The 27137-nt window shown below is 40.9% G+C and overlaps 1 protein-coding gene across 18 annotated transcripts in view; it reads left to right on the forward strand.

Moving 5' to 3' along the window:
* Positions 1-27137, forward strand: part of CADM1 (cell adhesion molecule 1) — a 325518-nt gene that overhangs the window by 236204 nt on the left and 62177 nt on the right. For all 18 annotated transcript variants that reach the window (XM_025465438.3, XM_025465445.3, XM_025465440.3 and 15 more), the window contains 2 exons: positions 23216-23362; positions 25155-25307. In XM_025465438.3, the coding sequence (XP_025321223.1) occupies positions 23216-23362; positions 25155-25307 (300 nt within the window). The remainder of the gene's footprint in view (positions 1-23215; positions 23363-25154; positions 25308-27137) is intronic.

The raw sequence follows: 27137 nt of genomic DNA on the forward strand, positions 1-27137 counted from the left end.
CCTCCGTGGTGTTTCATTTCGGTAGCAGAGGTCACCTCACTTCCAGCTTATCCACGTTCTTAGGTGTGGAAATGAGGACAGTAAGAACATCATTGTCATTATCCGATAATAGCCAGTGTTTCTGAGGTCCGGCCCTAGGTGCGTGCATCCTCCGGATGCATAAAGACTCCTGCAACGGGTCTTTATGTTCCTGTTTCTGTAGATGACCAAGGGCACAAGTGGAAATGGGATTTGAGCCCCGATCCTTCTGTTTCCACCATCATTATCACGGATCCCCTTACATGGGAGCTTTCATTGTGTTCCTGGAGAAACCTGGTCTCTTGCCTGCATTTTGCCTAGAATGTTTTCCCATGGTCTTGAGATGGGGCGTGACTCTTAGAACCGAATGCACCATCTCTTAGCTCCTAGAAGGGAGCCATTTTTGAATGTTTGTTTTTTCTAATTGTGTGTGTTAAGTAAAGTGATTGGACAAACAGTCCTCTCCCGCCTGCTAATCTGCTATAAATCAACCTTCAGATGTTAATAAAACAAGTCAAGACTGACAAAGGAAGTTCCATTTGTATTTTAAACTCCCAATTCATCAGGGTCTCCTCCTTTAGATCTTCTGTGAGAGTGTCCTTGGTCTTAATGTAGCTGGAAGATAAAACACAGATAAAAGAGCCATTGTCTCAGAAGAGCATTAATAAAAAATGAATGTTGATCCTAATTGAGTAGTATTTAAACATACGGGGTGGAGGCAGCGGTCTGCAGGGAGCATCTGAGTCTGTTAGAATTTGACTCTGTATCTCATTTTCCTCTTCTTGCTACTGTGCCCTCACCACCTGGCTGCCTTAGCAGAACGTAAACTGTCACACTGGGATTGGAAAAGATACGTATAGGCGTAGTACTATAGCCGATTCCCTGATCTTCTGCAATTATTTTTCTTACTTTGAAACAATGGGCTTTCTCCCTCTTTATCTTTCTTTAAAAGCTGTTTCTAAAACATTGTTCAATTGACTCATTTTCTCTTCTGTCCTTTTCATTGTTTGCCTGTTTCCATTGGTTCCTGAGAACTTCATTTTAGGTCCTTCCCCCCCTAATTGTCATGCTTGGTGTCACAGAAGGAGCTCCCAATGGCCAAAGGTGGGACGATTTGCACAATAATATTAATTCACAACACTAGTGTTGAATTACAAACAAAAGGATAAAGTAAACATCCATTTGAGTCCGCACTAATCTAAATAAATGACTGCCTAAATAGGAAAAAAGGGAAAGCTCTTCTATACAGAACTTCAATCAGGACCAAGAAAAACAAAAGACTGCCCCTTGAACACCATAGTAGTAATTGCTGCAGGCAAGATCCACCAGTGAATGCGAAAACGAATGAGCAAAAGTTTATGGAGAAAATAGAATAGTTGCACAGCCTCAGAGTGTCTCCCCCAAAATATTTATTGATTGCTCTGGTAGTTTTAACATGTACATGCACTCACAAATCCTTTGATGGTTCATCCCCCAGGAGGTACTGCTGAACTCACCTCTCTCCCAGAGTGAGCTGGACTTGAGTGACTCTGGCTCTCATAAACAGAAAGGGAGAAGTAGTAACTTTGTATTGGAGAATCCAGCATAGGTCACCTTCACCAAGTAACCGGGGTTCACATCACCTCTGTGGTATTCTTCCCTAAAGCCATGATCTCAGTCCCTTATAAGAAAACATCAAACCTGATTGGAGGGACATTCTACAAAACAGCTGACCAGGGCGCCTGGGTGGCTCAGTGGTTGAGCATCTGCCTTTGGCTCAGGTCAAGATCCCGGGGTCCTGGATTCAAGTCCCACTGCATGGAGCCTGCTTCTCCGTCTACCTATGTGTCTGCCTTTTTCTCTCTGTGTCTCTCATGAATAAATAAATAAAATCTTAAAAAAAAAAAAAAAAAGGCTGACCAGTACTCCTCAGGTTGTCCAGGAGACTCAGTAGTGTTGTACAATGTTAATTTCTTAGCTCTGACCACTGTGCCATTATTAAGTAAGATGTTAATATTAGGGGAAGTTTATGAGAACTCTCTGTACTGTTTTTGTAACTTAGCTAGAAGTCTTAAAGCATTTAAAAATGTTAAAAAAAAAAAAAAAAGACCTCTCAAGAGCGTAGGAAGGCCTAAGTTAAAGAAATTGTAAGAGTAATCCTCTAGTAGATTCATTTCTTCATTTGTTCATTCATTCATTCATTCACTCATTCATTCAACAAATACTTGTTGCCAGATGCTGGAGGGAATGCCAAGGATGTAGTGGTGGGAAAGAATTAGGACTCTCGCTTTGCAGAGCATGATGCGTGATTCAGAGCAAGTATTTGCTGGTCACCTGCTTCTGTGAGTGTCACAGCTGAGTGGGGCATGTGGCAGTTTAAACAAGTGTGGAAATAAGCCAGGTGGGATGCTATGGATGCACATAGCGGTGTTGCTTAACCCATTTGTGAGAGACTAAAGATTCCCTGACACCCTTCATAATGGGAGGGAATCCATTATTTAATCCTTAATGTCAAGTGTTTTCTCTAGGAATCACATACTTATGACTTAAACTTTTGAGGTTGACTTCGTTCCTTTAGGTTCTGAATGCCGTAAAAATAAAACTAGTGTTGTAACTAATTTTGTGTGCCTTAGATCCTAAGGGATGGTACATGGAGTTTGTAGGGGGTCAGAGGATCTTCAGATTCCTTGAGGTTGGAATCATTATTTTGAGTTTATTTAGCAACAAAATATATATAGCATGAAGTATATAGATGGCTGTGGTGATTTTTTTAATTGGATAGTAAAAATATAGGAGCATATGAAATTTTTGATGTTATAAAGATGTGCTCAAAATATGCTAAAATCAGAACAAATATTTATGCAAAAAGATTTTCACTGAAGCATTTTTTTAAAATCATAAAACTTAGAAACCATCTAAATATATAAAAAGTGAGATGTCTAAATGGCTTTTTTGGGATACATCTATAATGTACTATACTACAGCAATTAAGAATTTTAGACACACACATAGTCCATATATGGAAAGGAAAAGGAATACACTAAAATATTAGTCATAATTATCTCAGAGTTGTGGGATTTTCTTACTTCTACATTTTTGTTTTACTTTTTTATCCGTGAGTATGTATGATTTAATAATCAGCATGAAAGTTAAATTTTGAGAAGGATATTAATTCTTAAAAGCACTGGTTGTAGAGGTCCCAGGACTCCCAATGCAGTGGTTGAATAACAAATGCTTTCAGTAAAATGAGAATCCATCCAGAGCTCAGGAAGGCTAGTCGAAGGCTTCTTGTGTAGCATAAGTAATCACTTCCTATTAGCTTCATTTTTGTACACCGTTTCTCAGCATGTTTTTAAATAACATCTTTGATGGTTTTTATGAAGAAAAAAAAAAAACCCATGTGTTCATGATAGGTATATCCTCAGCCCCTCGGCCCACCTCATGGATACTCTCCCGCAGCTCATGCATCTCCAAGTGCTAGAAAGCACTTGGCCTGTGTGGCAAGTGTATGAATTCTACATTGCCTCTTCCTAAAAAATACTTATAGTCTCAATGAGAGCATTTGGAAATCTTTCCCTTCAAATTGCTCAAACATGGTAATCAAGCACAGCCCATCTTTCAGTGTCAGCCATTCTCATGTGGCCTCTGACCTACCGTCCACGACTGTAACCATTGTTACTCTAAAAAGTTAGGTCTGACCCAGACCATCAGGCACAGAGATCGGGGCCTGCTGGCCACACTGGCAGCTTTCGATATGTTGTGCTTGGACTACAAACCAGGGAAGGGAGAAGTCCTTCTAGTGCTCTGCCCTGCCTGCCCAGGCTTATTCTGTGCATGCACATGGGTCAGTAGAGACTGTGCTAAGACCAAGTCAGAGAAGTCCATCCAAGCACATTCAGACAAAAGGGTGAAGATGACGGGCTGCCATCACAAAGATGGATCAGCCTGATGGAGAAGCAAGTTAATTGACTAAGGCACCAGAGCTTGAGGTAGGATTGAGCAAATGGGAGTTGGGAACCAAGGTGAAATGAGAAGGAAAGGCACCGAGCCAGGAGTGGGAGAGGGAGCTAATGATGCATAAGAGCGCAGGGGCCCTTTGCATGGCAAAATTTCTACTTGGAGTCTTTTGAGGAACCATTCCTTTCCATCCACTCGGACTGTACTCAGACTTAAAGGGGCAGCCTTCTAACAGGTAAGCCTTGGCCCCCCCTTTCTTCTAGCAGGTAAAGCAGCTCTTCCCTTGGGAAGAAAAGGAAATAAGAAAATTGACTTGCATGTTCTTTAAAAAGATAATAAAAACAACAGCTGCTTTCTAGGGCATCTATAACTATCATTTGGTTTTCTTGATATGTAGAGCTACAAGCATCTTACAAAATAAAAAATAAAAAAAGATATGCCTTTTATCTCCCCCCCCTCCAATGGAGGCTTCTCCTATTAAAAGATGAATGGAGGACAAAAAAAATATGAGGGAACCTACCCTATCTGCTCAGATTCAATGTGCCCTTGCCTCCAAAGAACTCCGGGATCTTACTGATCTTGGTAGTTTGTTATAGTAAAAGTAGAGTTGTAGCCTCTTGTCCTCATGCCCCAGCGTCCATGATGAGCACAGCTCACCAGGGCTGCTCTTAGATCTGAGGCCTACTTCTAAGCACCCTCATATTATAGGGCTCAAATCTTAAACAGGTAGTTGAGATCCATAGCCAGGTTGGGGAGTAGCTAGGAAAACCAAGCTGGTGACACGGTGCATCTCTTTGAGTTCTCTCTTTGACCTGTTCACAGGGCTTTCATTGAGGCTTGTTTACCATGCTTTTCTTGTGGTTTGTGACAGATAAGAACTGTATTGATTCCTAGCATCTGCTGGCAGTAACCTTTGAAAGGGCAGGCAATGCATCACCACAGAATTGTATCTATCAATATCGGAGTCATAGAAAGACAAGGAAGACGTGTAATCACAACACTGCTGGCAGATCACAAATCGGAGCTGATACGGTACGAGGAATGGGCAGTAGAAAGGGGACACGGATTAACTTTCAGATAAAGCCGGGGGGGGGGGGGGGCGGCCATGTCGATGGACCGGATGAGATTTGGCCACGAGGAAAGTTCTGATGGGAATGGTCATCCTCCCAGAGAGCCAAAGAAGTTCAGTAGTTCAGAAGTTCAGTTTATAGAGCTAGTAAGCAGTAGCATCTCTCCCTCAGCCTCCATTTCCCCATCTGTAAGACTTGGGTAAAGGATTCATGGTCCCTGGCTCAGCAGCATCAGTGGCTGATCAGTGGCACCTGGGTAGGAACTTACAAGAAATGCAAATTATCTGTGCCTACCCCACCCCCACCCCGCCACCTCCCAAATCAGAAACCTGGGGTGGGGCCCAGCAAGCAAGCCCTCTCGGTGAATCAGAGTGAGCAGATGTGGAGAACAGTGGGCACCATGCCTGGCACAGAGCTAGGGTTTAGAGAAGCAGCAGTTAATTGGTGGTGGTTTTTGTTTTCTTTTGTTTTTTTTTAAGATTCTATTTATTTGAGAGAAAGAGAGAGAGAGAGAGAGCGCGTGTGCACGCATGAGTTAGAGGAGGGGATCCCTGGGTGGCTCAGCGGTTTTAGCACCTGCCTTTGGCCCAGGGCGTGGTCCTGGAGTCCTGGGATCGAATCCCACATTGGGCTCCCTGCATGGGGCCTGCTTTCTCTCTCTGCCTGTGTCTGTCTGTCTCTTGTGAATAAATAAATAAAATCTTTAAAAAAGAGAGAGAGAGAGAGATGGGGGAGGAATAGAGAGGGAGCAGGCTCTCCGCTCAGCAGGAGCCCGATGTGGGACTTGATCCCAGGACCCTGAGATTACAACTGGAACTGAAGGCAGACGCTCAACCAACTGAACCACCCAGTCTCCCCATTAATTGGTGTTTTTTTTAAAGATTTATTTATTTATTTATTTATTTACTTACTTATTTATGAGAGAGAGAGAAAGAGAGAGAGATAAGGAGAGAGGCAGAGACACAGGAGGAGGGAGAAGCAGGCTCCATGCAGGAAGCCCGACGTGGGACTCGATCCCGGGACTCCAGGACCGCGCCCGGGGCCAAAGACAGGCGCCAAACCGCTGAGCCACCCAGGGATCCCCCCCATTAATTGGTGTTTTTATTAGTGTAGTATTTAGTCCTACCATGTATCTAGCAATTTTGTTTATAAACTCTACAACCTCAAAAAAAAAAAAAAAACCTCTACAATCTCATAGTTTTGTTTTGTTTTGTTTTGTTTTTTTCATAGGTAAATTAGTGGTAAGAAGAAGAAACCTCTTTGGACAGATAAACATTTGTGACCTGTAAGCCATGTCCTAGAACAGGGTATATAATTCCTGCACTTGTGATTAGTAAGTCTGGAGGGTACCGGCATTCTAAAGGTTAACGTTCTAATGTGTGCTTTGGACATATTAGTGCTTTTGACATGTCGGGAAGCTTCCAGCCTGGACAGTGAATAGCACTACAATTTAATAACATAAATGGAGTCTGTCTGATTCTGCAAAGAAACGGCCTTCCTTGGGGCCCAGAATATATAGTCCCTTCTGCAGTTACACTCACAGTATTTTTAATCATTTCATGTTTTTATTATATCCCAGGTACAAGGTGCTACAAAGAGTCCCTGGTGCTGGCAGTCACTCAAAAATTGACAAATCTAAAAAGTGAATAGAACAGCAAGTAGCCCATTAGGGGTTTTCTTTTTTCCTTTTTCTTTATTTAAAAAGAAAAAAACTTTTTTAAAAAGAAAAACTACCTTATAATGTTGAGAGGGTTGATTTTTGGCATCTTATACATGAAAAGTAGTAGTAATAAAGTTGCCCAATTGTTGGTCTTTTTCTCTGCAGAAATTATGGCTGTGTACAACTGTGGGGGTTTGACTGTGTTTCCATGAAGTACGTAATTCACACTCTAAATGTGACAAGCATGACTGCCCATAAACCTAACGACTTTTTTAAGAGCCCAAAATTCAGAACATTATTCTCTCTGAAACTGCACTTTAGTAACCCAGCAGAAAACCGTTCAGAGATCTGCTTCCGTTGCAGTAAAGGCATCTGGGCGCGCCAGTGGTAAAAATGCTGAAAGCTTTCATACAAGGACAAATTTGTGAGAGGAATGAAGTGCGAGCCAATTGTAATTGCCATATGTTAAGGAATGGGAAGAACAGAAGCTAGGACGTGGCAAGGACCATTGTACACTCCACCCTCTTCCCCAACCCGACCCAAAAAAAAAGTCTATTTGTGTGTATATATATGTTATATGTATGTATGTATTTTATATGTATATGTACATACACACACACACATATAAAAATTTGCTAGGAAAGCAACACACGGGTTGAAAACCTGGGTATATAAAATTTCAGAGTGATAGGAAACCACCCCGCCAAGCTGAGGTCCTTACTGTTCAGTGAACCCTATCCTGCTTTGCTTTCTAGGAGAATGTTCTTCCCTCCCATGAACAACAGCTAAGGATGCGGTGAGCCTGGTCCAGGTGGCAGGGCACATTCACACCGGCCCCCGGCCCAGGCTGATGCATGGATGTTCATTAAGCGGCCGTGGAGAAGTGAAATTGTTGTTTCCCTCCTCTTCCCCTGAGCATCCTGCAAGGCTCTTTCTGTGCATGGCTGCTTCTTTCTTGCCTCCAGCCTCAGGCTCTTATTATTTCTCTTAAACTTATGTTTGTGTCATTACCTGTATTTTTGCAGCAAATTTTATCTACTAGACACAGAGTGAAAATGCCTGCCGTAACAGGGAGTAGAGCTTTTATATTTTGTTTGTTTGTTTCCTCCCTTCACATCATACAGTTGAATTTCATCACTTTCATAGCAAACCTCAGCAGCCTCTTTGCAGTTTTCATTGTGCATCCACTTGCTCTGTTTCCCTATTTGTTGTTTTGTCTCCACTGACTCGACACTCAACGAGCACAAGACACGTACAGAGCCAGTAAAACCAGAGAAGCAAAAATTAAGCAGGTCCCGCATGTGAACAGACAAACCCGCTAGATGGGAGCGTGCCAGCTAGAATAGTTTTTGCAGTGGGATGCAGAATAATCTATTGGCTTTGGTCGAAGTCAGCTAGATGCTTGGGGAGAGGATTTTTCATTTGTGTACTACTGGCTCCATGGAACTTGTGGAGGGAAGCTAGATTCTAGTTCTTGTTGGGTTCAAGAATGATCCACATCAATTTATCCTCATGCAGACTAGGATCTTTAAAAATCTGTTTTTAAATGAGAAATTGCTGAAGCCATGTTTCTCCCTGGAGACTGACCTGACTTGGTGGTGAGTCATGACCTCCTTTCTCCTATACATCAGTTTCCTTGAAACAAGTTGTCTAGGAACACACCGTGTTCTAAGATCTGCCTTGGGAAAGCCAACAGTCTCATGTTGGTGTACATGGTGTCAGGGAGCAATTAGAATTACTGGACTCCAGGCCAGAGCTCCTCAGACTGTGCATATGAATGATCTGAGTCTCTTGTTAAAATTCAGATTCTGACTCGGTAAGTCTGGTATGGCTTTGAGATTCTGCATTTTTAACAACGTCCCAGGAATTTTCAAAACTGCCGGTGTTCCACACTGAATAGCAAGGCTCCAATGGGGGTGAGGATGGGGGATGCACAGTTTTCCTAAGTATATTTTTGGCACCAGTGAGTGCTATGAAAACTCATCTCCGCGGTGAACGGCAGAAGTGATGAGGATGTGTATACACTTTGCCTTCTATACTCCTTTATAAAGTAGCTCTGTACTGGTCTTTCCTTAGACCACTGAACATTAACTAGAGTTTAGTTGAGGTGACAAAGGAACACTCAGCCCCCTTTGCAGAATTGAAAACCTACTGATGCCAAAGCCCGTGTGCCTAACCTCGAATATTCTCGACTCCCCACTCTTATCCACTCTTATCCCCCAACCTGGGCTCTGCTGTCCTCTCCATACTCCTTTAACTGGCTCTTATCAGTGAGAGTACTCCCGCAGAAGTCTCTTAACTGATCTTGGCTCCAGCCCTTGCCCTACCTCCACTCTACCCTCCCTCTCCACATAGACGTTATCTTTCAAAACACAGGTGTGATCATATCACCTCCCGGATTAAAATTGCTTAATAGCTCCCTATTAATTACAAGATAAAGTGCAAATTCCCTAGCCTGGCATACCATGTCCTTCAATATCTGGACCCAATGACCTTTCCAGAAAGCATCCCTTCCTCTCACTTTTCAGAGCACACTATACTCTTCCCTTTGTTCTAAACATGCCATGATCCTTCTTTCAAATTCCTCCTTTTCCATGCTGTAGGACCCACATCCCCACCCCGAAGGAGTGATTGGTTCCTCCTTCCTCCAGGCCCCCACAGCACATTAGGATTCTTGTGCCTTACCACATCGTGTGGTCATTGTGCATACACGTGTCTGTCTCCCTCAACATCGGGCATTTCTAGAAGCCAGGCTCTTTCCCCATCGAGCTCTATAGACACAATACTAGGGCCTGTTGCTTTCTAAGAGCCTTGTGAAAATGTCTAGAACATGAAAAAAAGAACTGGCTTCAGAATGAGAGGTAGAGTTGGAATTATAATTTCAAAAGCAAAAATCTAGACATCACTTGAAATTTTTAATTCAAAATTGTATTTAGGGGATCCTGGTGGCTCAGCGGTTTAGCACCTGCCGTTGGCTCAGGGTGCGATCCTGGAGTCCCAGGATCGAGTCCCACATCAGGCTCCCTGCATGGAGCTCCCTGCAAGCAGGCTCAAGCCTGCTTGTCCCTCTGCCTGTGTCTCTGCCTCTCTCTCTCTGTGTGTGTGTGTGTGTGTGTCTCATGAATAAATAAATAAATAAACTATTTTTTAAAAATTATATTTAATGTGGGACGTGGGTACAACTTAATATATTTTGATGAGCATGATGAGAGCTTATGGAGGTCTTAAAACAGCTTTTCACTTGGTACCTTTATTCAAGAGTTGCTCTGTAAGCTGACACTGTATTTTGCTTCAGGGATGCAGCAGTGAAGGAGCACAGGTTAGGGGGCACACAAGTCATGTCTTATGCGGCACAAATATGCCCATTGGCCCATCTGGTTCCCCACCTGGTGAGAGAGGTATTTTTGTGCCCATTTGATATGTGAGAAGACTAAGGTTTAGATAGCTAAATGAACCTTTCCAGGGTCTGGATAATGACTGGAAGCACCAGCTTTTGAACCCAGATCAAATCAAAGGAAGGAAACAACCCTGTAAATGAGCGATCGCAGAACAATCCGTGTGATGAGTGCCGAGACCAGACAAGGCACCATGAGAAACCTAGAAAGCTAAGGAGGGGGGAGGCATCAGGGTTTCACAGAGAAAGCTAATGACTTTGAGCTGGATCCTGCAGGACAAGTAAGGATTCCTCCACAGTCAGTTTCCCTGCTTTTATAAATAGAAGAGTAATGGGTAGTTTTGATCTAATAATAATAATATGAGAAATTAATGTCAATAACTAGTGTCAGTCACCAATTTTTTTTATTGGTTCGCTTCCCACATTCAAAGGTCTATTTTTACCTAAGAACATCTATTAGCGTCAAAGTGTAATTGTTGCACTAAACCAAATATTATTCATTTGGTCTCTGCACTTTTCTTTCCTCCAGTGTCACATGAAGGGGGAAAATCACACACCCCCTCTGCACGGTAGCACACCACTTAGTTGAAGGTTAGGTTTCTAGAGACCTCAAACATCCTGGACACACCCGGGAACTCATTAATAAGCAGGAAAGGTCTCAACACCAGTAGCTTTCACAAAGCTCTTGCACTTAATAATGAAGGAAAGAATGATCTGTAAGAAGTGACAGCCAGCGCTGGAAGGAAGCAACCGAGGACACACACATAAGCCTCACCAGCTGAGATTCTTTAGAGAAAGGCCTGGTGCTCCTCCACATTGCATTAACTCATGCGATCTTCTCCGTACAGAAGCATGGGACACAAGAGAGTGGGGAAGTCAGCAAGCTCTGTGGAAATAGCTTTTGTTTCATATCGTCTTGATTTTGGCATTTAGAGATCCACTTATACAGATGTGGACTGTCCCGTTCCCTCAGAATTCTAGCCAGGTATCTGAGGTGTTGACTGTTGAAGTTTCCCACTGAGGATGGTGTGTAACCTGTCACGGGTGACCCCTCACATCCTGGGGATACAAAAGTCATTCTCAGAACAAAGTCTGGCTCTCTAGTTAAATGGGGGAAACCTGAATACAAGATACATTTTCCACACTGTAAACTGAACCTAATTTCAGATGTCCAGTCCTCTGCCTACCTCTGAGGTTCACCTTAACTTTTCTTATCCATGATGGTTGTAATTTGCAATCAAACATATGTGATGAATTGCAAATTCAAACATTTTTAATTTACTCTGTTCTTCTTAAAAAGTTAGCCTTACAATGAAGAGAATAATAAATAGCTAAAGCTCTAAAATGGGAAAAATTCCATGGGATTATGGATGATCAGAAGATGATGCTGGCTGTCTAGACAGAAGCTGCATAGAGATAGTGATGATGCTAATGAAGAGGTTAGTGGAGAAGATTCTGTTGTTTAGCATTTTCAGAGCTTAAAAAATATGCTGTTAACACACATTTCCTCACTTGATTCTCATAATAACGATGGAGAAAGCTACCCTTTACCCTCCTCAAAATATAAAAACAGATCCAGTTTGCCTAGCTGCACCGCCAGAAAGCTTAGAACTCCTGTTCTCCAAGGCCGATGGTCTCATTTTTCCCCAGATGCCCCCTTCCAAGGGAAGGACAAGGCATGTGTCCTCATCACTTGTCTCTAATTTCAGTGATTAATCAGCACCCCACACTCAGATGATACTAAGCAAGTTTTTTTGTTTGTTTGTTATTGTTTTTATTGTGGCGCCAATTTAGATAGAGTGTGTATCTGACTTACATAGGCTTTGCCTGGGGGACTCCACAGTCATTAAGAAATAGAACCTGGAATTCCTTTGGCTGCTCTGCATATGCAATCCCTTCATCAAACTGACCTATAGGGAGCTTTCTTACTCATATACCTCTTCTGGAGTCAGCTGGGTCCAGCAGCTCACAAGCCCAGAGGTTAAATAACCCCACCACCTGCTTTATGACTGACAGATCATAGAGGGAGTAACTCCTCAATAAGGGGCCTTAGTCATAGACCCTGATTTTCAAGCTAAGAAATTCTCATTTCATAGGACAGTCGAAAGCTACGTGGCTTCCTGGTAGGAGATGTGAGTAAGTTGAATGTTGCAGCATTATTCAGCGTGATGATTATCATGGACTTACAGCTGTTGCTTGCACAAACCATATTACACACACTCAGAGTACTCTCTTGAATGAGAATCTGAAACCCCGATCCCTCCTGTTCCCTCGTTTTCTGTTTCTGTAGTAATGTCAGTTGAAGCTGACATCCTCTCTGAGTCCATATCTGATGTGTTCCAAGTGATATCCTCACTTGCTTGTCCTGTCGGCTCTAAGCTTTAAATTTGGAAGGTTTTCAATGGCTCTTGTTGGCAGGAAAAAATGAACGATGAGATGTAGAGAGAGACTTGCTAATACAGCCAAATTTCAGTCACGTAAGTTGTCAATACTAATGAACGCCCTTGAAGCAGATACTGTAAATGCCTGAAGTTGCAGTGGAGCTGCGTTTGAGTTCAGATCATTTGGTAGAACAGACATCTCCCCTCTAAATACTGAAGAGCCAGTGTTTAGACCCTGGTTATAGAGCTCATTTTACCAGGGTCGTATATTAGAACACCCTGATTGCTGGTAGGCTTCACATTCCCTCGTCTGCGGAGAGTCTGACTTTAGTTTTATTCCTAAATCATATAAATGAGATACAGTAGATTCTTCTAACACTTCCCTTCTGTGCTTTGGCATCATAAAGCCTCATTAATATCGTGTAATTGTCAATAGCACCAGATCTAGAGTTAAACAGGAATGGGTTCAGGTATCCAGCCACTTAATTAAGCTCCCTAAATCTGTTTCCTCATCTGTATAATGGGGGTGATACTAAAATGATGAACCCCACAGGGTTGTTGAGGGTTAAATGAGATCATGTAAAAAAAAAAAAAAAAAGCATGGTGCCTGGCACATAGAAAACATTTTAGAAATATATTAGCTGTTGTTATGCTGATGATTAAAATAATACTCCCTCCAGAAATAGTGGGAGTTTTCTAGATATTAAAAAAAATTTTAAATAATAATGAACACTTTGGAGAAAAAATAATTTGTTTCTCTTGCCTCCAGACTAGGAGAAAAACACTCCCTTCCCTCTTCCTCCCTGTGTGTAGCGATTATTGTTACATGTTATAGCCTTGTGATTTTAAATATCTTATTGTTAGTCTTTTGATATCCTGGAGGCAAATGTGAAGAAAAAAAAGAAGAATCAGCTTTTAGTGAGTTCAAGCAAAAAGTGACCTAAGTTTAATCATGGTACCTCTTATCAAAGGGAAAATGATATTAAATTAGCTGCTTAAAATCAGAGGATAAAAAATAAGGGAAACACATTGGCTCTTCCTGTTGGGACTTAAGAATGGGGTTCTGAGGAAATTCAATTTATTTATTTTTATTATTATTATTTTTTTTTTTTTTAGGAAATTCAATTTAAAGAACTTTATAGAGGAGTAGCTGGTAACAGCAAGTATTGTAGACAATCTGCATCTCTAATCAGCTTACGACTTAGGGGCATTGACAAGTGTCACTTACAGAAAAGCAAGCACAGTGGAGTCAGCCATCCCTATAGCCTTGAAGTCAGCCATCCCTATAGCCTTGAAATCCTAGATTTTTCATTTGATTAGAAAAGAAGACAACATTATATTTTCTTACAGGGTGATGGCTCACCGGAGGCTGCTGTGATGTATAACATTATAAATGGTTTGGCTGCTAATAAGTCTTCTGGGGTAAGAGAAGTCCAAGTTGCCTTGAGTCTTTTCAGGAATAATAGAACCTAGTACTTGTATCTTCCTTTGTGGTTTCCAAACACATCAGTATGTATTTTGAGTTTTAATCATGTAAATCTTTAGCTATGAATAGCATGTGGTTTAGGAAAATGGATAGCTCTATTTGTGAATTAAAATTGTCTATTCCCGTTACCCCAGGCCTGAGCTAACTTTGGGACACATGACCACAATGTTGGAGGGTGTGGGAGCCTGTGGTTTGTAGACTCCCAGCTTCTGTCTTTAGGATTCCTCCCTTCAGAATGTGATTTTCTTCCCCAGTAGCCCATGCACACAGATAGCAGAATTTTTACGAGATGAGTTCTCACTCTACATAGCCATTATTTGATATATCCCCAGGAATATAATCTCATATTATCAGTTCATTAGCAAAGAGGTTGATGCACAAGATCAACAGTTGGCCTTCAGCATATTTCGTCTAAGAGGAACAATCTATTTTGAAATGCTGGAATACCACCCAGCTTTGAATTGCTACTGGAGTAGCTCAGTCTAAAACTGTTCTTTTATTCTTCTTTTGCCATAAACGAGCATCACAGAATCAAATCCATTGAGAAGAATCTACTTGCTTTGCCAACACAATTAGTTTTGTAAGAAGCCTCTGTCTTCTGATTGTCCTTCTCCAAAGTCCAAGTTGGACGATGGTGTTTGGTTTTTGTTTTTTTGTTTTGTTTTGTTTTTGTTTTTAATGAATATTTTTTAAAAGCCCCCTCTCTCCCAAGAGCCTCTAAGCAGATTTAGCAGGCTTAGAATGACTCTTTGGCAAGGTGATTTGAATGCCATCCTGCCAGCAAATAAAAGTGACTTCTCTACTTTGGGGGCTCCTTTTTTAAATCCTCACAAAATGTGTCCACTGGAGAGAGTTTTTCTTCAGGGTTAGGCTTTCCTCCCTCCTTTCTGATCAACGAAAAGCTCTGAAAAGGAGTGAATGGAGAAAAAGTCTAGAATGTTCACCTTTCCATGTATAGAGCCGAAGGATTCAGTGATTATTATTCTCTTGTATGGTTTATTTGTATATTCATTTCTCTTATTGCCCCTTGCTTTCTTAAGTGAAATTTAGTGGAAAAACTGATTCTAGTCTTTAATGGATAGGTATCACTCCCGATAAACATTCTCCCAAAGGGGATTGCACCTTTACATTTTATAGGATCCGGCAGCTTGGGCCTTAAGCATCATAATGGCTTGGCCGGTTTAGTGCTGGGGGCTCTGATTAAAAAGTCCTATTGAGCTGTCTTTTGAAACAGTACAGGCACAGATGCTGTAACTACTTTCTTTTGTCCTGATCTTCCTTGAAAAGCATTTTCACACTTCTAATCAATGTTTCCTTTCATAAAAGAGATTCTCATCCTATATGTAAATACCAATTGGACTGTGCTTGACCTCCGTTCTTCAGCCCTAATGCTGAAAAGTAGTAGACACAAAGGTAAAAACAGCCTGATGGTTATTAGTCTTTCAAGTTAAGACTCCGGTCACCTTTGGTTTGGCATGGTATTGCAGGATCATTCTCTTGGAAGAGAAAAGCAGAAACAGCTCTTCTTGCCAATGAAGGGGAGTGTAAGATTAAAGGATTTCATGGGGGCAAGAGAAATTTTACAGAATTCTTTGCAGTAACGTGTATCCTATTTTAAAACATGACTGCTTTCTAGTTTCTGAGTTGGTGGCGGAATTATCAAATTCCGTTCAGTAGGTAAATTTGTTGGCCTTAGATCCATCAAAAGCTAGGCATGAAGCTGTGGAAGGTAAAATCTGGCAGTGCTGCTTTACAGCTACCCCTTCCAAAAGGAGCTTCAAAATGTAAGGGATTTGCAAGACCTGAGATTTGCAGAACTGGACCTTTGTGTAACTCGGCATGGTTGATGTTCAGTTAGACCCTGAGCTGAACGCATAGTGGCCAGCCACTGCCATAAGCATCAATATTCTTGGCTGGTCTCCCTTCATGTGCATTTTGGAGTTAAAGGTGAAATTCCATCTTTAACCCCCTTGTGGTTGTCTGAACAGTGATTGATGAACTAGATGTGATTCCCTGCAGATCTTTCAAAGGGTGGATGAAGGATGGAATTTCAGCCTTTTTTTTTTTTTTTTTTTTGAACCAGGCCTTTTGCTTAATACAGCTTTTAAAATTAATGTCCTTTTTTGAATGCCAAGAAAACAAAGGGAATTTCTCAGAGTGTATGCAGCCTGACACAATAGGCCTTAATTGGTGTCAAGGAGATGTTAGGATGAATGGGGAAATGCCCATTTAGCTGATCAGACTGAAAAGTGGAGCCTTGTTATGAGCTGTCATCTCAACGTGTATTTAAACTATAGCAAAACTGAAACATATTTGCCATATAGATCATAATGACTCCAAAGGAGCCATTATACTCTATTATGTAATTACATAATCAAAGCATGCATAGTAATCAGCTTTTGGAATTCAATGCTAATCAAACATACCTATACTATGTGTTTAAGCTAAAATAGAGAACGTTCATTTGCCATTAGTCAACTAAACAAGAATGTGTATACAGAATATTCATGAATAACTTAATGTTGTGTCAGATGATATTTTTTCGTTTTGTATTCAGGGAAAATCAACAGTTTTAATTGAAGAAAAAAACCAGCACTGAGGAAGATTACTCTTTAACTTGCCGTTCAAAAATTTGCCTCACCTTTTACTGATTATAAAAGGAGATTAGATTAAATTCAATATTTTTTCCTTCCATAAGCTCAAGTGCCACAACAGTAATTATATTACAGGAGATTCTTAATGAGATCCTGACCATCTCTGAACCATAAAGATACAGTGTTCTAAATACTACATGTAAAGCAAAACTTAAAAAATAAAACAAAAATCAAAAACCTCGAACATATATTGCTTTTGTAATTAGAAACAAATCAATAGATGTTATTAAGTAATAGCTAAGAACAGAAATACCTTGGTTTGGCCCATTAGGAATAGTAGCCTCTTCCTTTGGCAGGGCCTCATGCTCGCCATGTGACTTTGGGTGTTTTTCCTCCCTAGACCCTTGTCTCTTCTTCATCTAGGAAATGAAAGTATTAATCCCTGGGTTCCTTTCAGTTCTGTTGACCTTTAATCTCGTAAGGGTTCTGTGAAAAAGAAGGTGACACAAATGAAATGTTTTGGTCGATGTTACATACTCTAGCCCACTCAGTTATTTGTGGAGTCGTTTTGGTTTATTTTAGCTCCAAGCTTTATGAGCTACGGGGTTCACATTGGTAATCATTTGGACCACCGAGTAGACAGCCCTTGGAACAGACAATTGACACATTCAACTTAACCGTTGGGGATAGCAAAACATGGATGAGGATCAAAAAGGTCAAGAGAAGCTTTGTAAACAGCAGACAGATTGAATGCTTTTGATTTTAAATAAATACTCAAGTATTCACAAAAGGTTGAAGTATCGCCTCTCTTTGAAATAAAGAATTATATTTATGTTGAAGTGGTCTAGCCCTTAACCTTAATGCATGTTGATGGGCTCATCTTTTTGGACACTGGTTCTCACTGTCTCTCATCTGCCCTTTGGATGACTAAAAACGCCACTGTAATATTTGAATGGGACTAAACTCTTTCATCAAAAGCTTTCGTGGCTTGAACTTCAAATAATTTATTTTCAAATTACTTTTACTGTAATTCTTATTAATTCAAATAGGTTTCTGATTTGATATAAAATGCTATAAATGCAAGGAACAGTTTAATGAATTGAAAGATAGGATTGAGTCTTTTAAAGGAAATGTACAAAATATGCTGACAATAATTGCTTAGATAGAAATCAAATCTTAATGGCTTTGTTAATGATTTGTAGTGAACACTGTGTTTACATTGACTTGGGGGAACATATGCAGCTAGAAAGATTTTTCCCTCTGGTTTTCAACAGAATCTTAATTTTTTTTTTCTTTTCCTGAACCGTACTTATTTCTAGTGCTAGCTCTCTAAAATGTTAGCAGGAATTGTGGGGCCTCCCTCAGTGATGGTTTTTATTGGCTAGGGGGTAAGGGTGGTTCTTTCAAGTTGGGCACATACCTAACGCGGTTATAAAAATGGGGATCCCACAGAAAGGAGAATGCGGGAAAAGCCATTTGAAACTTAAGACACAGAGGACTCACCAATAAAAAAGGTTTTCAAAAACAAGTGTTGTGACTCTTTGGAAAGTTGAAACTTAGATATCTGTTGGGGTGGGGGAATTAATAATCCCTAGCCTTTAATTAGTGCAGAATTTCAAGAACTATGGTGACTCTTTGAAGTTAATGACTACGTTGATCTTTGGCAGGGTTTGTTCATTTGGGGAGGTTTTGGTTTTGTTTTGCTTTACAGTCTGTATTTTTGGTTTGGCTTTTGCCTATTTAGACAACCTGATTGTGCTGATTTCATGTTAGATTCAGTCTTTCATTCAGCAGAGGGGAGAGGAAGGAAAGGAAAATAAAAAAAAAGGTTTCCCTAATATGATTTTGTTACTGACAGAGTAGGTCAAGGGACTCTATTTGCTCTTTCTCTGGGCAAACTGTCTTCCCAGTTAAGAGTCATCTGTGTTCTTCGGTGTCAGTAAGAGTTTACATAGTTGCCATAGTATAAACCAAATTCTGTTCTAACTATGACTTGCCCTTTTATTATAGACTTGACTGGAGAGACTCCCCTGGTGTAAATGAAGTGCTTTCTTTATTAACAGCCAGGCAGCGGGGGCGAGCTCTTGGTGCTGGCAAATGCCCGCCATGCACTGGTAATAAAGTCATTCTCCAGGGGCAAAGTGTGCTGAGTGCTGAAAGAAAGAAGCCGTAGTAAACAAGGTGTTTTACATTCAGGACAGTTTCTCTCTCATCTTCAAGTGTGTAATTGTGTTCTGGATAAATTATGGAAATTAAAAAAAAAATCAGAAGTTGCTCATAGGGAAATAACCCTCTTTAAAAACAAGTAAATTTTCCAAGACGGAGCCAATAGAACCTTGGCAACGGATTCTGATGTTGGGTGGTTAAAAGTACAGACTGTATGGGCCAGAGAAGCTGACGGAACTGAGTTCGAACACCAGCTCTGGCACTTTGCTGAATTACATTAGGCAACTTATTTGAATTTCTCCAGGTCTGCAGTTCTTAACTTTAAAAGTGGAGGTATTGAAAAGTCCAGGAGTTGGAGAGGGAAACATGTGCAAACCAAGCAGCACAGTGCCTAGTGCCAGAGAAAACGTTTGTCTCCTTCCGTGCTTCTCATTTCAGCTCTGGCTCTCAGATTCGCCCCATCACCCCCTTCAGGTGGCCATATCGTGGATGAAGTAGATTCCAGTCAATGCTGGTGTTTCGTGTATTGCCCTGGAAATAGAGTCTGTAACCAAATGAGGTTTTGGAGAAGAAATCTATGAGTTAAGCCAATTGAAGATTGAATGAATAGGGGATTTATGAGCTAGCAGCATCTTCACTCCCACTCCAGCCCTAACCAACTCTGCTGAAATGGTCTTCACTAATCATCGAAATATTCTTTTTTTTTTTTTCCTTAGACAATATGCTTTCTCTGTCCTGTAATAAACATCCTAGCAACTTCTGGTTTACCGCAGGAGACTTGCTTGTGAGTGAATGGGCCTCTCTGGCACTAGAGTTGTATTTTTAGAAACTGGAAGGCAAATCGAGGAAGTTATAGGGACTATAGTTGCTGGTATAAATAAAAATCCAGTTTTATTCTGTCTCTTAAACTTGCACCCATATACACCAATTAGCAGTCAAAAATGTCTCTACATGTCAGACATTGTTCCGCCCTTAAAATAAATTACCTTGCTGTTAACAGCCTTATTTAATGGTTGTGGTATATTGTACCTGCTTGATTTCTTTCACCCAGAACATGTGCTATTTCTGCCTTGACAGTATATCTGCTAATTGAGTTTTAGGAAATCAGCAAGTTTTTTTTTAAAATGGATTATTTAAAAAAAGGCATCTACGTTGCCTGTTTGTACCCTTCTGCTACACATCAAGTTGTGTTTTATAACAACCTAATTGTCATGATATCTATTTCAAGGGGAAATTTATCAAGTCACAGTGCACCCTTCTGTTTGGAAGAAATATTTGAGCATGGGAGCAGAAATTATTTTTACATAAAGGCTTCAGGCAGTTAAGAGTACTGACATACAAATCGTATTTTCATCACTGTCATTCACATTCGGCGCCTCAAATAAATAGGTCATTATTATTCCATTGCAGCCATCCTATGGCGCCTCCAAGTATGGAGCTCTATTTAATATAACTGTCCAGCTGACCCACGTAATTTATTGGTGATTTTTACAGTGACATTCTTGGGCCACCACCATCAGCCAAGGCACTTTGATCTCTTTCAGCAAAATACTTCATTATCACTTGTAATTTTTTAGCATTAGTATCATAACCATGTTAACATAGCTAGGAACTGTCATTTTCTTGAGACTCTGGATTTGAGGTTGGCTTTAGCAATTTGAAAAAAATAATGCAGTAATGATTTTGATACCACCATGGATTTGCACAGTACGCTGTGTGCCAGAGCAGTGCAGATGGCAGAAATTTTACCTGAATGACTTAATCATAACATGCTAAAGTGATCTGGTCTTATTTTCCTAATTATAAGTAATAATTAAGAATGTGTAGACTTTTTAACACACAAAACCCCTCTGATTCTGTTTTATTACTTTAGTTGTGCCAAACACAAAATCCCAGTCAACCCCTCTTTATTCTCATCTCCTATACAAATGTTTGATAGACTTTGTGTCGATATTGGTGCTATCCAGAAAGAATATACCAGCATGCCAGAGAAAGACTAACACGAAAAGGTACAGTTAGTTCCACAGGAAGTATTTTATTAGGATCCAGTTGAATTGCAACTGGCTTTTAAGTTCCAGTACCCACAAGATGGTGGTCAGGACCTGCAAGGCGTGGTTGGCATTGAAGGGATTAAGGCCTATCACTAGGTGGCCTTTCCATAGGTTCTTTTTATAAATGGAAGATTCTTACTTACGTTGGTAACAAATATCTTTAGAGAGAGGAAATCTACCCATGACCCAATAGAGACCCCACTTGGTATCCTAATCTCCTCAAGGCAAGCCCTGTGACTTCAGGGGGCAATACAGCATTGGAATTATGCAGTTTAATTTTTCCTTAATTTTCTTACTAGATTAGGTTACCCCAAGGAAATAAGGGTATCGTCTTTCCTGTAGATACTTTTGCCAGAGCCAGTCAAACCACCTCGAAAAGCATGTTTGATTGGCAGGAATTCCCCTTTCGTTGTTCTTTTCTCAAATCTGGGAATACGCTGCTCCCTCCAGCTGGCTTCTGAATTCTGCGTTTGTCACAGTGATCTACAGAGGGAAAAATAGGCATTCATTCGTAGGGTTGTTTTGGGGGTTTTTTTGATCACCTTTTCTTTTTAAAATTCTGCAACAATTCCACAGCATTGTTCAGCCACTGAGCTTTCACTGCTGGATCAAGCTAGGGAAAATATACCCCTTCTGCTCACTACATACATTCTCCCACTTCAGTTAATTCCCTGCATCAGAGATCATCTCAAGGGTGGGTTTCACATGGGTTGGCTCCTCAAGCACCAAGAATTTTTGTTTGTCTGTGGTTCTAATAGTTTCGTCCTTATCTCCTATTTCCTTCCGTCCTGGTCCTCTGTCAGAAGCTAGTCTGTTTCTAGGTGGATTTGGCTTAAAGCCATCTCAGAAACCCTTCTCACACTTCTTCTCTGTGTCCTGCCAAAAAAGGATCCTTCAGCAGAAATACAGTAGCAGGTGGAAATCTTCCATTTATTCTAATTGCATCTCTATGCATATGCTCTCCCACAGTCTTCCTCTCTTGCAATAGTATTTATCTTTGACCTTTGTTCCTAAACGCGACAAAGTTGGGTTTGGGGTTTTTGTTGTTGTTGTTTTTGTTGTTTGTTTGTTTTGGTGGGAGGAGTGAATGAACTACCCTGATCTACCCTGGAAAGCTTGGGAAGAGGGACCGTGGGTCTTCATTCTTGTATCCACACTACTCAACACATGGACTTGCCGAATCAATGTTGGGATGTGACAACTAGAGAAAGGATGGCGATGATGATGGCAGCCACCATTTATTCAGTTTTATAAGAAACTAGACAGTGCTAAATGCTTTATATTTATTACCTTCCTCAGTCCTTCTGACAGCTCTGTGAGAGGGCTTTGAATTACTGTCCCCATTTTGCAGATGAGAAACTGGCTCAGGGACTTGAAATACTTTACTTGAGATCATACAGCCAAAAAGCAATCTTCCTCTCCCCTTCCTGATCGACCATTACACCCATTGCCCGCTCTACGCTTTTTATTTTGTAAGTGAAGATTAGATAGCAGTTTTCAGCCACGTGGCAGCTTCTGAAAGGCCTGTACACGTGCCCTATATTTCTGTATCCTCTGCTGTGCCTGGTGCAGAATAGGACCTTCCACAATTACTTCATCTTTTGCTTTTGAACTGAATTCTCCTCTTCTACCTGTGCTGTGGATCATAGGGGACATTCATGAGGGGCCCTGGCTGCTGTCACTAATCATAAAAGCAACAAACGAGAGCAGATCTGGAGAGAAGCCTTCTATCACTAGATCTGAAAGCCTTGACTTTTGGACATGTTCTGAGGGATAATCTAAATGGCTAGATGGGGGTGATCTATGGAAGGGGCATGGATCGGGCCTGCCTGGGGCTTTGAGTGAGTCATGAAGGCCTAAGTTTCAGAGAGCAGAGTAATAGGCTCACATATAAGCCTTCCCAGGATTTGATTGGGATTCCAGGACTCCAGAGAGGTCCTCACTCACAAGCAGTAAGCAGCTGAACTGCCTATGCCTTGGGAATGTCGACATCAGCTAACAAGATGAGATTATTTACTGAGCCCTCCTCCCTTCTTGTATTAAGTGGCACCTTGAGTTTTCTGTGAGGCGACCAAATAGCTTAACTCAAGGGCATGTGAACTGAGGTTGAGTATATGCTTCTCCCCTACTCCATTCGTGAGAGCTGCAGCTTCTTAGAAAAGTCAGCTCTCTGACCTCTCCATACCTTTCCAACACTCTCCTTAACTGGTACAAGATACTGGAGCCTGGGACATTGGCATCACGACTGTTGATAACTTGTTGATTCCAGGCTTAGTTGCATTTTGTCCTTGGATCTCTCTGGGATTAACAGGCTCATTTTGTGGCCTGCAGAGGAAGAAAGATGGGAACCACACCAATGTTGCTCTTAATACCCATTTTTGATTACCCTTCTTGTCTCTCATTATAACTGCACCATTAACCAAATTTTAATTGATGGAAATTTTCTTTTTTTTTTTAAGGTGATGGACAGAATTTGTTTACAAAAGATGTGACAGTGATCGAGGGAGAAGTCGCAACCATCAGCTGCCAAGTCAATAAGAGTGATGACTCTGTGATTCAACTGCTGAATCCCAACAGGCAGACCATTTATTTCAGGGACTTCAGGCGTAAGTTTCCATCTCTGTAGCGTTAGGTGGCAACTTTTTTTCCCCTACATGTTGTCTTGATAAAGAGATTGCCAAAGCCTTCTTTTCTAAATTTAATGTTAGATGCTTAAAGTTTAGTCAATTCTTCAGAGGGAAGAAGAGACATGCAATCATAATCTTTCTACTTAATAGAAACCTTGAATGGTCCCTTTTAAAAGTAAAGCAGTCTTACTTTGCAATAGGAATTGATTGTAGTAATTCAAGGTGAATTGCAATTGAATCCCAAATACTTAGCTGACACAAACAACTCAAATAGGGGAAGGCAAGGAAAATACAGCATTCTGAAGGGTAATCTGTTTGGTTTGAAGATGGAAGTTTCCAAGATAATGCGTGCCTATACAGACAAAACCAAAATCTCTTATCGCCATAGCCTCTGGTAGAGAGAGGTTATCACGTGCTGAAATCTTACTAAATGTAATATCCCAAAAGTTAATCATTGAAACTTAATTGTATATCCTAGGAATGGTTCAAATGGATCTCAGAGCATAAAAGGACCAAGAATCGGGCCTTTCAAAAAATAGCTCCTTGAGACCATTGGTACCTAATTGAAGCAGATGTCGAGGAATGTCCCTTCACATCTGCTTGTTCACATTCTCCCTAATGCCCTAGAACATTCACGAACTATGGAAAGAGTTGATAAAACTAAGGAACATCTAAGAGGGAAGATGAAGGGAAGTAAAAGAAGAGGAGCCAGCCATTCTTAGAGTGAATTTTTGTCATTGTGAATGAATCACGCCTCTGCCAAAATTAACCTAAGGACTTTAAAAGTGAATATTTGAAATTAATAAAAAGCCCACATACATTACTTTGGTGGTGACTGATTTCCTACTTCCTCACCCATTTTCTATTGTGAAATTGAATGTAGTTAGAAAACTGTAGGCTGTCTTAGGCTCTAGGAAGCCCTAGATTATGGACTTTGGACAACTCTACCTCCAACCATACCAAATGCAAAGGTGCATCCACATTAAATTGGGCTGTTATGCTATGAAGTGGTTTTTTTTAATTCCATTTTGTTTTTGAAATTAATAATAATGTCATTTTTGTTTTCGTAATTTGGAACTGCTTTTTTTTTTTTAAGATCAGATTTTGAGGGACAACTCAAAAACCTGTAGGTCCTACTCCCTGAAATTTCAGTGCCCAAAGGGGGAGCTTACAGCCTGCACTTTCCTTCTGTTTTTTGTTTGTTTTTGTTTTTTTTTAAGGTTTTATTTATTTATTTGAGAGAGAGAGGGCAAGCATGAGCAGGAGGAGAGGTAGAGGGAGAAGCAGGCTCTGCAGGAAGCCTGACACAGGGCTCTATCCCAGGACCCCAGGATCGTGACCTGAGCTGAAAGTAGACACTTAACCAACTGAGCCACCCAGGCACCCCATCCTTCTCTTTTCACTTTACTGAACTGCAGTAGAAAAATCTGAAACAATTTATGAATAAGTGGTGGAAACTGACAGCAAGGAGCATGTGGGGTGTGTTTGTGTGTGTGTGTGTGTGCACGCACATACACCCACAGACCCCCATGTGTGTCAGTTTCCTTTCGGACAAGGTTATTTGTCTACATGCAGTTATTGCAAAAGCCCAAAATAGTAGTTCAAGAAGTCTAAAGAAGGACCCAACAGGTACACACAGATGTACTCGATTCTTCTTCTCTATAGAGGCTTTTCGAGTCCCCTTTCTCCTTTCTCCTTTCTCCCTTCCCTAGGTAAGGAAGATGGGCTATCATCTTCCTCCTCATCAGTAACTCTGTGTTTTGTTCCACAGCTTTGAAGGACAGCAGGTTTCAGTTGCTGAATTTTTCTAGCAGTGAACTCAAGGTGTCGCTGACAAATGTCTCAATTTCGGATGAAGGAAGATACTTTTGCCAGCTCTACACTGACCCCCCACAGGAAAGTTACACCACAATCACGGTGCTGGGTAAGAAACTCGTGGGGTGGTGTCCTGGGAAACGGAATAGGGTGGCCCTTACTACCAGATGGCTTCTGGCAACAAGGAAGAGGTTAATGGTAAATTTTGCTCTTCAAACCTGTTTTAGGAAGAATCACCACTCATCTTGCTAAATTTTAAAAATAGCCTATTTTACCAAACACTCTTAAGGAATGGCAATCAGCAGTCTCTGTAGATCCCACCTGCTCCTGAGTTCCAACCCTCAAGCTTTAGAAGCAAAGATCAAGAGAATTTAGAGCCCTCAAATGAACCACTCCCCACATGAAATGCCATTGCTTCTAACTGCCGGGATTTCTTCCCCCTCCGTGCAGGAGAGGAGGAGGTGGGCTGCTATATCCATACCCTGTGGCAGAGCTCGATTATCAAATCTGCTTAATGATTCTTCCTTCTGAGTTACATCTCATTTAATATTGTTGATCTCCTTATCTTTGGCTTTACTTACTGCCTGTGTATTGCTTATACTCTAGATCATGCTTTAAAAATCATACCCCATGAACACACACTTTGCCACAAATTGCAACCATTGGACATAACAGAATTGAGAGCTTCCAGTGAGAGAAGGGTGATAATAAGCAAGGACTATTGACAGGCTGCTAAGGACACTTCTAGTGAGTTGGATGTCTTTCGTTATAATCACAAGATTGTGATTTTTCAGGAAAATCCCAGTAGCTAAGTTTCCATATTTAGATTTTGATACAGTCAGCAGATATTCCTGTGTTGACAGTGGTATGAATTAGTCCCCTTCTGGACAAATGTGTACACCAGTGCATAACACCAGCTGATTTTGATTTTTGAAACTGAGTTTTCAAGGACGTACACTCTAGCATGAGGCAAGATCTCTGATTTACACCTTCAGAAAGATGATGAATCAAAGTCTATTTGAGGCGGCAGAGTGCAGCTTTTCGGTGTAATGATATGAAGATTAAGGAGGAAAGATAAATATGAAGGACGTTTCTGCTTGGTGTGTATGAACATGTATGTATTTATGGATGTACATTTTGGGCTGCTGCCTCATTACTTTGTTTAAACACAGCTGTAAAAGGGAAAATATTTTTTCATTCATTAAACTAAAACATGTCCCTAGTGCTTCCATACATGTTCTTGATAGGAGGGATACTGATTTGAGGAAGTCCTGTTTCGTATCAGTCCACGCAATTCCTCCTGTGGTCTGTGTTGAGCAATAGATGGCTTTCAGGTGGACACGGCTGCTTTAATTTTAGCATTACGCTATATTAGACCTGTAGCAATAATAAGCGTAAAAGGTTTTGCTGGGATGAGTTATTTTGGTATTTTGCAGGTGTGCCTTGAGGTTTTCTGTCCACCTAACTGTTCAGAAGTATTTGAAAACACTGTGCAACCAGTGACTCATTCCAATAAAGCAGATTGCAAGCTGACCATCATCCACCCACTGACCCATTATTGGCCATGGCCTTTCCAAGCCTAACAGCCATGGAATGGAATATACTTACAGCATTCTGAGTTTTCAGAGCGTTTTTTCTACATATACCTTTGACTATGAATATCTTTCAAAGGAAGAAATGATAATAACAGAGATGAGCCATCTTGCCCGGGTTACAAAGCACATGGTACAAGTCTAGAATCATAGACTCTGAGGTAGACCCTACTGTTCCATCTCACAACCTTTGTGTCTTTTAGCCTGGGTTGTTTTCAGTAAAATCCCAAATGCTGCCGTTTTGTGACTTTCCCCTGAAGGGGAACATCTTTTGTGACAGGACTGCCTGTCAGTTTCCAGAATCTGGTACATTTGTTCTCGGACATGCTGGATTGGGCCAGCTTGAC

The sequence above is a fragment of the Canis lupus genome, chromosome 5, assembly GCF_003254725.2.
Source record: "Canis lupus dingo isolate Sandy chromosome 5, ASM325472v2, whole genome shotgun sequence".
NCBI classification, from domain to species: Eukaryota; Metazoa; Chordata; class Mammalia; order Carnivora; family Canidae; genus Canis; species Canis lupus.